The following is a 13,666-nucleotide window of genomic DNA, read 5'->3' as shown; positions in this document are numbered from 1 at the left end:
AAGACCTAGGTCTTACTGAAAGTCTTTAAAGAAATGGGATTAAAAAGAAACAGTCATCGTATCTTGTTCTGTAAGTGAAACCCAAGCCAGTCCAGCACAATTATTAAGCCACTTTGAAATGGTGTTGTATCTGCATCTTCCGTGCCATGAGTTGTCACGGAAGAGAAAGAGCGAGATGTTAATAAAAGTAACTTCCCCGACAGTTCAGTCCCAGTCCATAGCAAGAGGATGTGTATGTAAATGTGTATATATATATGTTATATATCACAATATAAATATGTATAACTTTGTCAGATGAATGCCACTCAGCTGAACAACTTTGTTGACAGCAGTTAGCAGTATAACTGTTTTACATAAAGCAGCTGACAGCAGTTGGTGTGTAAAGTGTGACTGTAGGGCTGGCTGCGGGGAGCAGGCAGGCAAGCTTACTTCAGGGGCTTCAAGTAAGCTTGGCTCTCACAGAAGCGTGGAACCTGAGGTGTAAAAGGACAAACCACAAGAAACGTCGTAGTAGCAGGAAAGTATTTTCATTGCTTGAAAAAAAAAATAAACTTCAAACTTTGTCATCACATTAAAAACATTACATGAGAAGTAATAAACATATTTACACTTCTGTTTTGATTATAAATATACATTATATACAAAATAATGTTATAAAACGTAGAAAGTTCAGTGCTTCTGATTTTTTCTTTTTAAATTACTGAAATACTAGTCTTCAAAATAAACTACAAACAGACAAACTAAAACCCATATTATTGATTTCTGAAGGTCATCTTCAAACTGGTCCTACATGGTCAGAGCAGAAGGTCAGTAGTGGACATTTTGAAGGGGTCTTGTCTGCACAGTTCAAGGCAGTAGATGGGTAAGTCCAACAACAGGATTTACAAGGGCAGGAATATCGCTGTCCGAGAGATAGCATGGTCCAGGTTTCTTCAAAGAGATCTTGTTTCCTCCCTCCTCATTCTGTCCCACCCCATGGTCTCATCTCATTCATGTCACAGCACTTTCCACTGGGGTGTCCGGTATTGCTGTAAATATGCATATAAGAAAAGAGCTTCTGCACACCTCTGGTTTCCAGGGGCAGGCTTCCCCTTTTTGTGTAGCAATGAGTGGGTATGAAAGAACCAGGATGAGCCTAGAACCTTTTAACTCCAATCTCTACCTGTCTTGGCAGAGGGTGTCTCTGTGGATGCTTTGATATTGGGTATTTGGAACTGGGATGAAGGATGGGAGATGGGGTGTTGCAACCAGATGGAGAAATTGGGGGGGGGGGGGGGGGAGTCACACTGCTGCTTCTCCTTCAGAACGTAACAGCTGCAATTTTGAGACTATTTGCAGTAGAAGGTGGCACCTAATTCAGAAACACGACATAAACCCGCAACTCTGTGTCAAAATAAGGCAGGGGGAGGGAGAGAATGAGGAAGGAGAAGAAAAAAGTAATGATGTCTATTCACAATCACTGGTAGTGCAAAGGGCATGAAAACAGCTGAGACAGCTCAGCACATAAAGGTTCTAGGAGCTGATTGACTTTAAACGCGTTTGTAAGGCTTTAAATAGAGCTGGGATCACGCCTCCTCCTTATCAATGGGGAAGAGGCTGTACACATTCCTTATCGCAACTTTTCCTTCTTGAATGTTTAAATCCACAAAAATCCTGTCCCACACTGTGGCTTGGGTCAATCAGTTCTCCAAAGCATCACCAAATGAGATGACATGTAAATTCAGTATTCCTCTTTCCTTCCTCCTCTCGCCCCTTACACAGTCTCCAATGCATGCAGCAGGAGAGAGGAGACGCAAGTAGCTGTGTAGCAGGAAGTATCAACCATCCCTGCCCAATACTGTTCAGGTGACTGCAGAAAGAGCAGTCAAGTCTTTGTTTGGGATTGTTAGATTCTCTTAACACATTTTAGGCACTTTTAAACCCAGAAAAACATGGAGACCTCGTTTATACTGTATCCATTATCTGCATAGCAATGTGTCTTTCTTCACACTTTCCATGGCAACATCTGTGATAGTTAAGTGCCTCCTCATCTACCGGCACCTCCCATAACCAGAGTTCTGGAAAGCCAGGGGTCTGTCCATGAGGAACTGGCCTCAGTATCTCTTAAAAACAAAATCCATCAACATGTTTAACCCCTCTCTCTTCCCTCTGCCTCCCCTCTTCTATAGCCAATGAGATTCCTGGTATCAAACTTCAAACAAGGGCAGTAAGAACAAAAAGGTGTATTGCATCTTTCAGTAAATTCACAGTCTGTCCAGTTCACCCAGTTCCATCCTCCGCCTGAGAGCAGCAAGTTGCATGTAAGTAAAAACAGTCCAATCCAGTTCTGAATTGTAAACAATGCAGCAGGAACGTCCATCTACTGGCATTACCATATCTGAGGTGCAAATGGGCTGATCTTCAGTCTTATACCTGTCAGGATATAATACCAGCAATGAGAAGGAAGCACAGCACAGAGTACTGCAGAACTAACAAGTATGTCAAACCAAAGCAATTTAAGCCAGATATTACTGCAGATTAACTGTCAGAGTTCAACGGTCTTGGCTGGGTCCAGAGACAAAGAATCCCCAGCAAAAGATGTTGTCTTTATGATGAGTAGCCTCTCTACCTGGACTGAGGGGAAGAATGCTTACAAATGCGGGTGCATTAGGTCTCTGTAAAAAGCATACAGTATAGTTAAATAGCTTGTGTTCAGAAGCACTAAACCTGAATTATGTGGAGAGAGGTTTCAGGGGCTGGCATTCTGAAAATAACAGTACTTCTGGAGATGCCTGATGTAAATCTGGGAGTCTGGCTTGGGTCAGCAAGATCTTCAAAGGAAGATACGGTATATAGGTCAGTCAACGGGAATGAAGCGTCTAGCTGTCATCTGTATCTCTGAAAATCCTTTCACTTAGTCTTAAACTTTTAATACTGTTGGTTGACTTGTGTTCCAGCTTGCCTTCAAGGGGAAATCCGATATCCACCCTGGCAAGGGAGACAGAATCCTGCAGATCCGACTTCACAGATCACTGCTACACAGCACAGCAAGCTTCTCTTTCCTCAAGCCTGAAACTACTCCTAAAGACAGCTACACCAAAGGAGGCAGGTATTGGTTAACATCAAATTGCCTTTAACTTCCACGGAGCCTTTTTCCAAAGGGTCAGTAATTCTTTAGGAGCTGGTTGCTTCTTTAATAGCTCCTTTTTAATGTCTTCAGAGTTCAATGCTAGGCCCTTCGTTTTTCATGTATCTGTCATCTGACTTTCCATATAACATCAAGACTTCCTACACGGCTTTTATGGCTATCCACTAACACATTCAGCTACCTTCCATGTGCTGTTGGAAATCTCTATAGCTTTACCCATTTCCACAGAACACAGGGTTATCCATTGCAGTCATGGGGAAAAAACATAGGTTTACTTCAGTGGGCCTATGAATGGTTGCTATTTCTATTTTTGCTGTCTACCTATTTAAGAGGAAATAATCCTACAACATGCTGAATTTTTATGGGCTGATGTTTTGTGCTTTCATCCCCTGCTGACATACCCAAGCTCAAAATCTCTGCTTTAATAGAATCAGGGCTGCTAATTTGCTTATTTTCTTCACTGTATGTTCTGTGTGGGCCACAAAAGAGGAGAGGTGAATGCTGGGAAGCATCAGGATCCCTGAAAATAGAGTAACTTCCTTATATGCAATTCTAAAGGATAATTTACCCCTTTACTTTGTCAATTTATGCTCGTCCACCTGTGTTCTTACTTACCTCTGTGGCTATGATGCACTCATTCCTTTCTTCTGTTATCACAAAGACCGACTGGTACATTGAATCCCTCGGAGAGCATATCGCTGATATCCTACATTCCGGCTTTTCACTAAGGCAGGGGAGAGAGAAATTAACATTAATTGACTTCTAACAAGCCTGACTCAAAATCTATCATGAATACGGAGGGGTGTAATGAGATAGCCGTGAAGGTGTGGGAGGGGAGTGAAGAGGATGAAGTTTAACATGTTCTATGTGTTGGCAGGACATTATACTAGAAAAGTGGAAGTAAGCAATAGCTACTGTCTTCCTATACTTCTGCTGTGTCCAGCCTAATAGCCTACTTCTCAGACCCCTCAGTGTAACAGCCCCAAGCTGATCCCAGACAAGGCTTTCAGTACATGCATCAGAAAACTGATGGGCCAATGCACACTTGCCCTTTTCCTTCTTTGAAGAAGAGTAGTTGGTTTTACTCTATCCTTCTCAGTAGGCAGATCATTTTGCCTTTTTAATAAGTCAAATACTTATTTTTAATCACTATATGCCTTAACTGCTGTTCCTCCAAGATGTGTTGAGGAAGGAAAGATACTTCTTGCTTTCACCACTGACTTAGCCACTCCCATTCCCCTTCACAGTACCCATACTAGCAACACCTTGCACAAACACTTAATCTAATTGACTTAGCTAAGGATAACACTTGGCTGTGACATGCACACTCCAGTATAAAGATTCCTGGATTTGCCCTGGTTTGTTTTGTATATTAGCCGTTTGAGGTTTCTTTTTTCCCCCCGTATTTTTTCATCTGCTTCTAGATTGGAATGAAGATGAGAAGCCTTAACAAAGACCAGAAGGGAGACTGCATTCTCACCTGTGTAATCGGAGGGGAGACTTTTCTCCTAAACACTTTTCACTTTTGTAGTATTTCTCCTCCTGCGTCCCTCTACTTGTCAGGTCTTTTACCAGATTGTAGTCCAGTTTATGATTCTTGGGTTTGTAGTTTGATTTCTCCAGCCCACAGTCCACTTCAAGGTCTTTGTTTTTATTGGTGTTTTTGAGCTGGGAAGCTGGAATGAGATTGTCCTTCTGGAAGTCAGACAGGTTGTTCATTGTCTCCAAGTCCTGCTCTGGGTGCATCCTCATCTGTCTGATGACCATTGCTATCATGCAGAACAGTATGAGCAAAGCCACCAGTCCCACCCCCATGGATATAGCAATCCAGGGGACTGGCTTAGGAGGAAGAGTAACGGGCACTGAATAAACTGGCAATTCACAACGGTTGCCCATGAAGCCAGAAGGACAGTAGCAGACAAAGTTGGCACTATAAAGTCCGCTGTAGCATGTGCCTCCATTCTCACATGGTCCAGAAGCACATTCATCTCTGGTTTTGATGTCACAGTTCCTGCCACTGTAGCCTGGCAAGCATGTGCAGGTGTAATCGTTGATCAGGTCATGACAAGTTCCCCCATTGGAACACGGGTTTCTGGCACAATCATTGATGTTTATCTCACATTTCTGACCAGAGAAACCGGGCCGACAGCGACACACACGGATCTGACCAAGGTAAAAGCAATTGCCATCTGAGGAGAAAAAAGTACAATTAAAAACAAATTAGTGTGCAATGCACTTCACTTGGAAAACTAAACCTCTCCTGGTTAGCATTTGGTGCTATCTCACTAAACCTCTCCTGGTTAGCATTTGGTGCTATCTCAATAAGAAGGAGGTCATTTTACAGAACAACCTCATATCTTAAAGCTCTTTCTAGGTTACCCAGTTGCATCACCATGCCTTAAAATATTCCCCTTCTAAACACACAATAAACTTAAGTTCATTTACTTAATCCTGCCATCATCTGATAAGTCTGTGCACTGTTTTGTTGCCCTGAAAATGCCAGTGGAAAGCCCAGCAAGCGACTAGAATTAGGGTAGATGTGGAATACAGCAGGGAGAGGGACTAATTGTACTAAAGGAAGAGTAAAGGTCAGATTGGATTTCTATCACTTCTGCACTGAAAAGCATGAGTGATGCAGAGACACGGAGTTTGGGATAAGAAGACTCACCATTTGCACATGGGTTGCTTGTGCACCGGTCCACTTTTTTTTCACAGTTTGACCCTGTGAAGCCAAAAGGGCAAATACAAGTGTAGCTGGCTCCTTGGTCTTTCTCCAGGCAGGTGCCACCATTGAAGCATGGAGAATCTATACATGTCAAAGCGCTGTGCTCACAGTGAGTGCCATAGTAGCCAGGGGGGCACAGGCAGTGATAACCGTTCTCCATATCCTGCAAAACACAACATTAGGCCACTGTTATTTGATGGCACCAAATAATAGCTGTTTGCATGCTTGGTTTTGGGCATCAGTGAGCACTGTGCAGTCCCTGCCCACCCACTGATGTTCAGTCCCTGCCACACTGATGTGACAAAGCTGACATTTGGTGAGTAAATAACTGCAGGCTGGACTGTGAGAGATACAGCTGTGAACCAGCCATATGCAGCTACACAAGATGCAGTTGTAGGGTGCCTACAGGCAGCTAGACAAAACCATTACTAACACCACTACTGTCTACTGGGATCCTGGAAGGTCTCCCAGAGCAGAATGTGGTATGTGTCAACCTACACAGCTGGAATCAGGCTATTTATCTTCAGCACGGGAGCCCTTTTTATTTTACAAGGGCTTACCTGCTTTGACATAGATAAATCCCCACCACCCAGCTCACAACCAAACTGCTTTTTCTTTCCAAGTCATGTATATCCAAGGCCTGGGGAGAATGGAGCTAGGGTCTTGCATCATTAGCTTTAATCTGAACATGCATCAAATTATATTTGCTATCTATAATTGATCAGCCTTTATCAACAGGTAAAATCAATCGTTGACTGAAGCCGAAAACATACTGAAACACTAGACTGCAGGAAACTAAAACTGCAGAACCCTGTTTCACAGAAAGTATTCAGCTGATTGCCCTCATATTGTCTGATGCTGCAGCAGAAAACAGAAGTTTTCTTTTATTTGCTATGAAAATGAAGACAGCACATTTCTGCATGAACCTTGGTTTGAGAAGCTTGTTTTTTACAGGCCTGCTCCCTCACCAACCTTGCATCTTGCCAAGTTCTCATAACGGCTGCCACAGAAACCTAAGGATCAGTTGACTAGTTCTAATCTAGATGATACATCTCCTCCTGTGACAGACTTCCTCCCCTGACACCTCTCGGGAAGGGTTCAGTGTGGTAGTTTGTGAGTGTCAGTAACGAACCTGTGTACTATCAAGTTCCCATTATGTTGTTACAGCACCATTTGTGGGTAAGGTATACTGAGGCTTGCTTCACACAAAGACCTTACATTTAAAATGCTCTCACCGTGCAACTGCCACCATTCCTACAGGGATTGCTGTCACACTCGCTGATCTCATGTTCGCAGTCAACACCGGTGAAGCCAGGTTTGCATGAACACGTGTAGCTGCCCTGGCCGGTGTTCATGCAGGTTGCTCCGTTTTTGCATGGTCTGTGGTGGGTGCAGTAGTTCAGATCTGCAAAGATAGCAGGAGATGGAGAAAATGTCTTTTATGGCTGGGAAAAGACATCCAACCCTAACCATTCTATGATGCTATGATTCATATGAACACACTTTAGTCAACAAAAAAGACAGAATTTTCTATGAAGTAATTAATTCTGCAACAAACAGGAATAATGGGGATGGTAATCCAGGTTATTATCAGTAATAATCAGGAGTTTCAGGTTATCCTCAGTTTTAGATACTTCTCTATGTCTGTCACTGTAATACATGAGCTCTGCGTTTTGACGCCTGGCAAAAGTGTAACTTTCTTACTGCTTTTGTATACTCTCCCTTTTTAACGGGGATAAACCCATTAGCTGCGATGGGATTAGATGCCAAATGGAGAATGTCCTTCCTAAGTGCGTGTTCCCCAAAAGGCATGCCACAGCACTATGTACACAACATGTCACATACTAAAACAGTAAGCCCCATCTTTGAAAGGTGTGCTCGGAGGCACATTCTGGGGAGGTAGGGAGGGAATAATGATGTTTTGGCTTGGAGATTTAAACAAACACTGGAAATCTTTTATTGTTTATTTACCATGCTCTCTTGTTATGAATGTTGGTAGTTTAAACTGTCTAAATGCTCTGCTAAGCTTGACAGTCCTCTTTTTTTTCCCCTTAAATTTGAAAGAAAGGTTAAGTGCACAAGTTCATAGGACGTAAGCAGAAAATCTTTATTATCTCTATAAATACCATAGAGTAATTGGAATACAACTGGTTAATAGATAACTACAAGCAGAAACAGAGCCATGCAACTTTACTTTTCCTGCTTTATTCAGACTTCACCATCTTAATCCTTTAACTGTCCTGAAAACACTTAGCTTGCTTTGAGCACTTCATGAGCTCAGTGCCAGCAATGCATATATGGCCTTGAGGACATGACTGCTCAGCTGGCTACAGTTCAGTGATTCAGTGGGTTGAATAGGTGGAAGTGGTCTGGTGTACCTTAAAATGGAACCTGTACTTTTCATTCTTGCTTACAAGATTTTTCTCTCATGCTCCAGACTTATCACAAGAGTTAACTTCCTTGTATGCAAAATAAGGAAGGCCCAAATGATGGTGTTTACTGCTGCTGGAAACTGTTTAGTAAATTGTTATAGTTGAACAGGGAGTAAGTCAAACTTCACTGGAGCAGGCAGAAAACTTGCCTGTTACCACTCCTCCATGTTGTTGGGGTTTTTCCCCAAGAGAAAAACTTCTTTTTTTTACAAGAGCTACCAAAAAGGTTTGCTTGTTTTCAACCAAAATTACTACAAATACAGGAATTGGTATCTAGGACAGCGGTGGTACAAACTGATGCCTATGAACATGGACCTTGCAGAAACTTAGTTCTACATCCAATGGGTCAGATTCCTTAGTCCGGTACTGAGGAGTACCCAATCTTGAGCCATAAGCATGACCTTCAGAACTAACCTTGATCACAGAAGAGGCCACCCCATCCTTCGTCACATATGCACTGCCACTGTGTTTTACATGTTCCGTGGCGGCAGCCTATATGGGGAATGCATTCATCACAGTAGCGGCCTTGCCAGCCAGGGCGACAGCTAAAAGAAAAGCCAAATTAAAACATTAATGACATGGGAAAGAGTTGAAGTTTCTATTACAAAGGGATGTTCTAACTGAAGTTTGGATTGTGATTGCCATCTACTCACATGCACTCTCCAGGCTTGTTGCAATATCCATTCTGTTCAGTGCATCCAGACAGGCAGATGGCTGTGAAGAGAACATAGGAAAGCAGAAACATTTAGGTGAATACACATGGCACTACAGAATATGCTTTTTAAAGGGTGAATGCCAGCTTTAAAATAACTACTTTGGAAAGCAGTTTTACATTTTCAAAGCCTTGTTTTAAAAATCCTTGGTACAGGGAGCTCTGGAGCAGGAGGAAGTGGGAAAGGAGAGCCAACACTTGACAAATTGTTCTTTAGTTTTTCTGTTTACGCAACAAACATGAACTCTTGCTAGAAAAGGAGCAAGAGGTTTTGGCTTGTGCTTGCATTAGGATTCCCACTACTACACCACAACACCTGGCTCATCTCCTCGGGCAGCAGGAATGGTAGAAGCAGCTGATGGACAAGCTGCTAGCATTGTTAAGTTGGAACAGGTATCATTGATTCAAGGTTATCAGCCCAGCTCCTTTCTCTGATAGCTCGCTCTTTGCTACTAATGCTCACAGAGGTGAAGCACAGCGCTGGCAGGCAACGGAGGCAAAGTCCTCAGCATGCAACATTCTCTCTCCAGGCAGGGAGTGGAAAGGTCAGCACGGAAACATGGCCCCAGAAGCCTGCAGGTAACCTCACACGGTGCCTTGCTGCAGTGTCAAAGCCACCGTGTTTTAAAGACTGACCACAACGACAGCTACAGCCAGGATCAGGCCAGCTCGTGGAATGCGACAAGGGGACGTGAGTTTGGGTCCCTTCATCAAACAAGCTCCCTGGTGGCATGGGGAGCTGCGTTTCCTGAAGGCTTCTTGGGTTCCAACACTTCTCTCACGCTCACACCCATTCAGCACAGAGCAGGGCCTTGGGGAGCCAAAGTGGGTGATGCTACATAGGTCACTGAGGCCCCAGCGCTGCTCCCAGCGTGTGTGGGGAGCCCCCAACCTCCCTCCGCCTCTCGGCAGCCGTTGCCGGCGGTGGGGCACTTACGTTCGGTGCAGTACTCGCCGGTCCAGCCCGGCAGGCAGGCCAGGCTGCCGTCCGCCTCGCAGACGTAGTGCCCGAAGCGGTCGTCGCGGCGCTTGCAGAGACGGGAGCAGCTCTCTCCGTAGTAGTTCTCGCTGCAGACCACCCGGTAGGAGTAGCGCAGCTGGGTCAGCGGGCTGCTCTGCACGTCCTCCGACCAGTCCTCGCCCACCGACAGCGACCGCTGGATCGACATCTGGCTGATGAGCCAGTCCTCGGAGGGCGGCCGGGAGCCTGCGGGAGAGCGGTCCCGTGTCAGCCCCCGCCGTGCGCCGCGCACAGCCCGTCACCGAAACCGCAGTGAGAACCCCCCCCTACCCCGACGGAGGGGAGCGGAACCGGCCCCGCGATCCCATATAGATACATATATATATGTACAGACACATATGTGCGCGTATATAAGCGTGTGTGAGGGTGAGGCGCCCCACATACGAGCGTGGCCGTCGGGGTGCGCTCACCCCGGCCGAGGGGGGCTCAGCGGAGGGGCCTTTGAAAGCGAGGGCTGCCGTGAAATATCCTTTTCCTCTCTGCTCAGAAAAACATCCCAAAGCCATTATTCCTTTCCAAAGGGCGGAATTCGAGCAAGGTGTAAAATACAGGAAAAGGCGGCCGGGGCTCGCTGGCAGCCTCCCGGCTTTCTCACCGCAGCCCGCCTCGCTTTCCCACGCCAAAAATAAACCGGAGGAAACGCAATTGTGTTGGAGATTAGGCCAGGGCAGAATCAAAGCGGCCCCTGATGGATATCGTCGGGGGACCGGCTCCTGATGGTGGGATAAAGCCGGTCCCGGCAGTTATGGTATAAACAGCTGAGCCGGGGCTGCCGTTAACCGTTTCGGGATTGGGGTGGGGGGGTAAAGAGGGGGTAAAGGGGCGCTCCCGGCGCGAGAGCGACCCCTGCCGGCGGCGCACGGCCGTAGTCACCTTCCGGCAGGTAGTTGGCGGGCGCGTGCCAGGCCTGGATGATCAGCGAGAAGGTTCCCTGCGGGAAGAGTGGCGGAGAAACCGAAGTCAGACCGGACACCGGGATACCTGGCACCCCAATGGGCACCCCGGCGACCAACCGGGCACCCGGCATCCCAACGGGAGCGCTTGCACCCCACCCCGGCATCCCAGCGGGCACTACGGCATCCCACACAGGCACCCCACCGGGAACCTCACCGGGCACCCAGCATCCCACCGGGAGCCCTGACACCCCACTGGCCACCCAGCAGCCCTCCCGGGCACCCTGGCACTCAACGGGGAACCCTATAGGGTATCCCCGGCATCCCACTGAGCATCCCAGCACCGCCGGTACACACCCAGCACCCCAACCGCCCCCTGCACCGGCATTCTCCCCGCGGCTACGCTCTTCCCTCTCCCTCCTACAGCCCGCGGATCCTCACACTCCCCCCACCCCTTTGCTTTAATAACGTTTATTATCCCAAGTACTCCTGGTCTGGGTGCGCTTTTTTAATCGCTTTTTTCCCCTTTTTTCTTTCTTCTTTTTCTTTCTTCCCCCCCCCCCCCCTTTTTTTTCCCCTTTCCTCCTCCTTTAAAGGAAGTTCTGGGAATAAGTCTAAAGGCGACAGCGGTTTGTTTACGCTGCCGCGCTTCGCCTTGCCCTGCCGCCCTCCTGCCCCAACGCCGCGATCGGGTTGGGAGTGGAATCTCACCGGCCACGTGAAGTTAAAGGGCAACTTGATGGGGCTGTCAAATCTCTCCGTGTCCTTGATGCTGAAGGAGTTTGTCCCCAGTACCGGGGTGATGATGCTGCCGAAAGTGCAGGAGCCCGGGGAGACCACAGCCTGAAAATGCTTCAAGCAAACGCGGAAGAAGGTCCTGCAGTGTGGGGAGCAGGGCTTCCCGCTGGCCAGCGACCCGTGGCTGTTCACGAATTCGTGCAGCTCCAGCTGGAAGACGCCAGAGCCGGACACCCTCTGCACAAAGGGGAGACACACAAAATAGCCAAATCAGACCTTACCCGGCTCCGCCACGCAAACTTGTGCCATCACCCACTTTACAGCTCGCGAACCCTCTTTATTTTTGCCATGTGCCATTACCTGCTGCAAAATCATTAACAGAAACGTCAAGCCAAAGGTGCGCAAGGCTGTCATCCTTGTGTTATTCGAGCTCCCGGGTCTTAGTGGGTTTAGTTTTCCTCCTGTATTCCTCAAACGGTCCAAGCGAGCGGTTCTCGGTCGAGGGAGAAAAGAGGCGCGTCACGGCGGTTCGGTTCTCCTGGAGCAACCCGCTCTTCCAAATATTCCCCGAGCACCAGCAGAAATGGGAAGGTAAAATCCAGGTGTCGATCCGCCCCCTTTCTGGGTATTAATCCTGCAGCCGACCGCCGACCTCCGATCGCCGCCGTCGTCTTTATAAACTCCAGGGCCGGGTGGGAGCCGCGGAGGGGAGCGCTGAGCGCGTAACCGCTCCTCCTTCGGCCGGTGCTGACCGCGCTCGGTAAATGGAAAACTTGCCTCGCTTGGAGCTGTTTATATAGTTGCCTCGCATCCTCACAAGCTCATTATGTAAACTGTCAGTCAGACTCACGGGAGATCCCTCCCCTTTTCCATCTTTCCTTTCTGGAAAAAAAAAAAAAAAAAAAGAAAAAAAAAAAAAAAAAAAAGAGGAGCCAAATGTTGCGGAGAGCTCTCGTATCCAGAATTAATACCCTGCTGCTGCCGCCGCCGGTGCCGCGCTGCCCGCCGCGGGGCCGAGCTGATTACGGCCGAGCCGAGCATCTGGTGAGATATTTACGGCGCTCACCCGGGGAGAGTCCCCTCGAAAATCAGACGCCGCTCCGCAGAGCAGCCTTCCACGGCGGGCGAACAATAGATGAAATGTTTAAACAGCACGGTAGTTAGCTAGTTAGTTAGTTAGTTTGCTCCCGCTTCTCCCCCCCCCCCCCCCCCCCCACATCCTCGCCCGCTCCTCGTATCCCCCAACCCGCCCTCACTCCGGAACGGGACGGGGCGGCCGCGGACGGAGCTGCCCTGCTTAGGGGGAAGCTTGCCCCGGGTGGAAAGGAAAAGTAAAACGGTGCTTGCTCGACTGGCAGGCACCCGGGACGGCCCCGCCGCCTCCTCCGGGGCGCAGCAGAGTGCTCGGAGGGGGAAGAGGGGGAAAAGCCTTGCCGGAGGCCCTGCGTGATTCCTGACCCCAGCTAACGGCGAGACGCACCGAGAGAGGGGCCGGGACATGGGCACGGAGGGGGTCTGCTCCGCAGGCGCTCGGTTGCCCTTCCGAAAGGGTTGGCAAACGGGCCCTGAAGCGAGGTGGCTGAAGCCGGAGGCAGGGAGGAAGCCCGGCTTTCCTGCTGCTGCCCCGGCCCCCTAAAAACAGGGGCGAGGTGGGAGCGGGGCAGGGGCCGGGGTCTGGCGTGTGCCAGCAAAGCCCTCGGCCCGCGGCAGCGTGCGCTTATTGTTGGGTCGCGTGTCCCTCATTAAAGCCAAGCACAGAGGCGGCCTTTCATGTGGCTTTTTATTTCAGCTTGTTAAATGGATGGGAGGCCGGAGGGGGGGAGGGAAGGAGGGAGAGATAAACCCTCAGCTGTATGATAATGAGGGTTTGCCACCTCTGCGCCCGCTCGCAGGGCCGCGGATCACCTGGGGAGCAGCGAAGGGGCGCAGCGCGGTGAGAGGCCGCCTCCGTGCTCCCCCGAGGGGTCCCTCTCGCAGCGTTAATTCCCCTGTCCGGGCTCTTTTGGGAGAGAATAAAG

General features: G+C 48.3%; 1 protein-coding gene across 2 annotated transcripts; it reads right to left on the bottom strand.

Moving 5' to 3' along the window:
* Positions 1-568: 568 nt before the first annotated feature.
* DLL4 (delta like canonical Notch ligand 4) lies at positions 569-12,318 on the bottom strand. Of its 2 annotated transcripts, XM_065685349.1 has the most exons (11): positions 12,009-12,318; positions 11,622-11,885; positions 10,891-10,948; positions 9,934-10,203; positions 8,938-8,998; positions 8,699-8,829; positions 7,088-7,257; positions 5,796-6,015; positions 4,608-5,316; positions 3,743-3,851; positions 569-2,412 (listed from the first exon to the last, which is right to left on the bottom strand). In XM_065685349.1, exons 1-11 carry the CDS (start codon positions 12,060-12,062, stop codon positions 2,407-2,409), a joined length of 2,052 nt encoding a protein of 683 aa, XP_065541421.1. In that variant the 5' UTR covers positions 12,063-12,318; the 3' UTR covers positions 569-2,406. The 2 variants fall into 2 exon arrangements, with proteins under 2 accessions (XP_065541421.1, XP_065541419.1); XM_065685347.1 differs by lacking the exon at positions 569-2,412 and having other exon boundaries at positions 2,429-3,851.
* Between the last annotated feature and the right edge of the window lie 1,348 nt (positions 12,319-13,666).

The sequence above is a fragment of the Lathamus discolor genome, chromosome 6 (genome assembly GCF_037157495.1).
Source record: "Lathamus discolor isolate bLatDis1 chromosome 6, bLatDis1.hap1, whole genome shotgun sequence".
NCBI lineage: Eukaryota > Metazoa > Chordata > Aves > Psittaciformes > Psittacidae > Lathamus > Lathamus discolor.
The sequence above is the reverse complement of the archived record's forward strand: the minus strand, read 5'-3'. Positions and strand labels throughout refer to the sequence as shown.

Bases quoted from the DNA above. Each gene is read 5' to 3' on its own strand.
- DLL4 (XM_065685347.1), bottom strand. From the start codon at position 12,062: ATGACAGCCTTGCGCACCTTTGGCTTGACGTTTCTGTTAATGATTTTG. The intron at 10,204-10,890 runs GTGACTACGGCC...GCTCTCCCGCAG, and splicing joins CGCCAACTACCTGCCGGAAG to GCTCCCGGCCGCCCTCCGAG. The intron at 8,999-9,933 runs GTAAGTGCCCCA...TTCTCTTCACAG, and splicing joins CGGCGAGTACTGCACCGAAC to CCATCTGCCTGTCTGGATGC.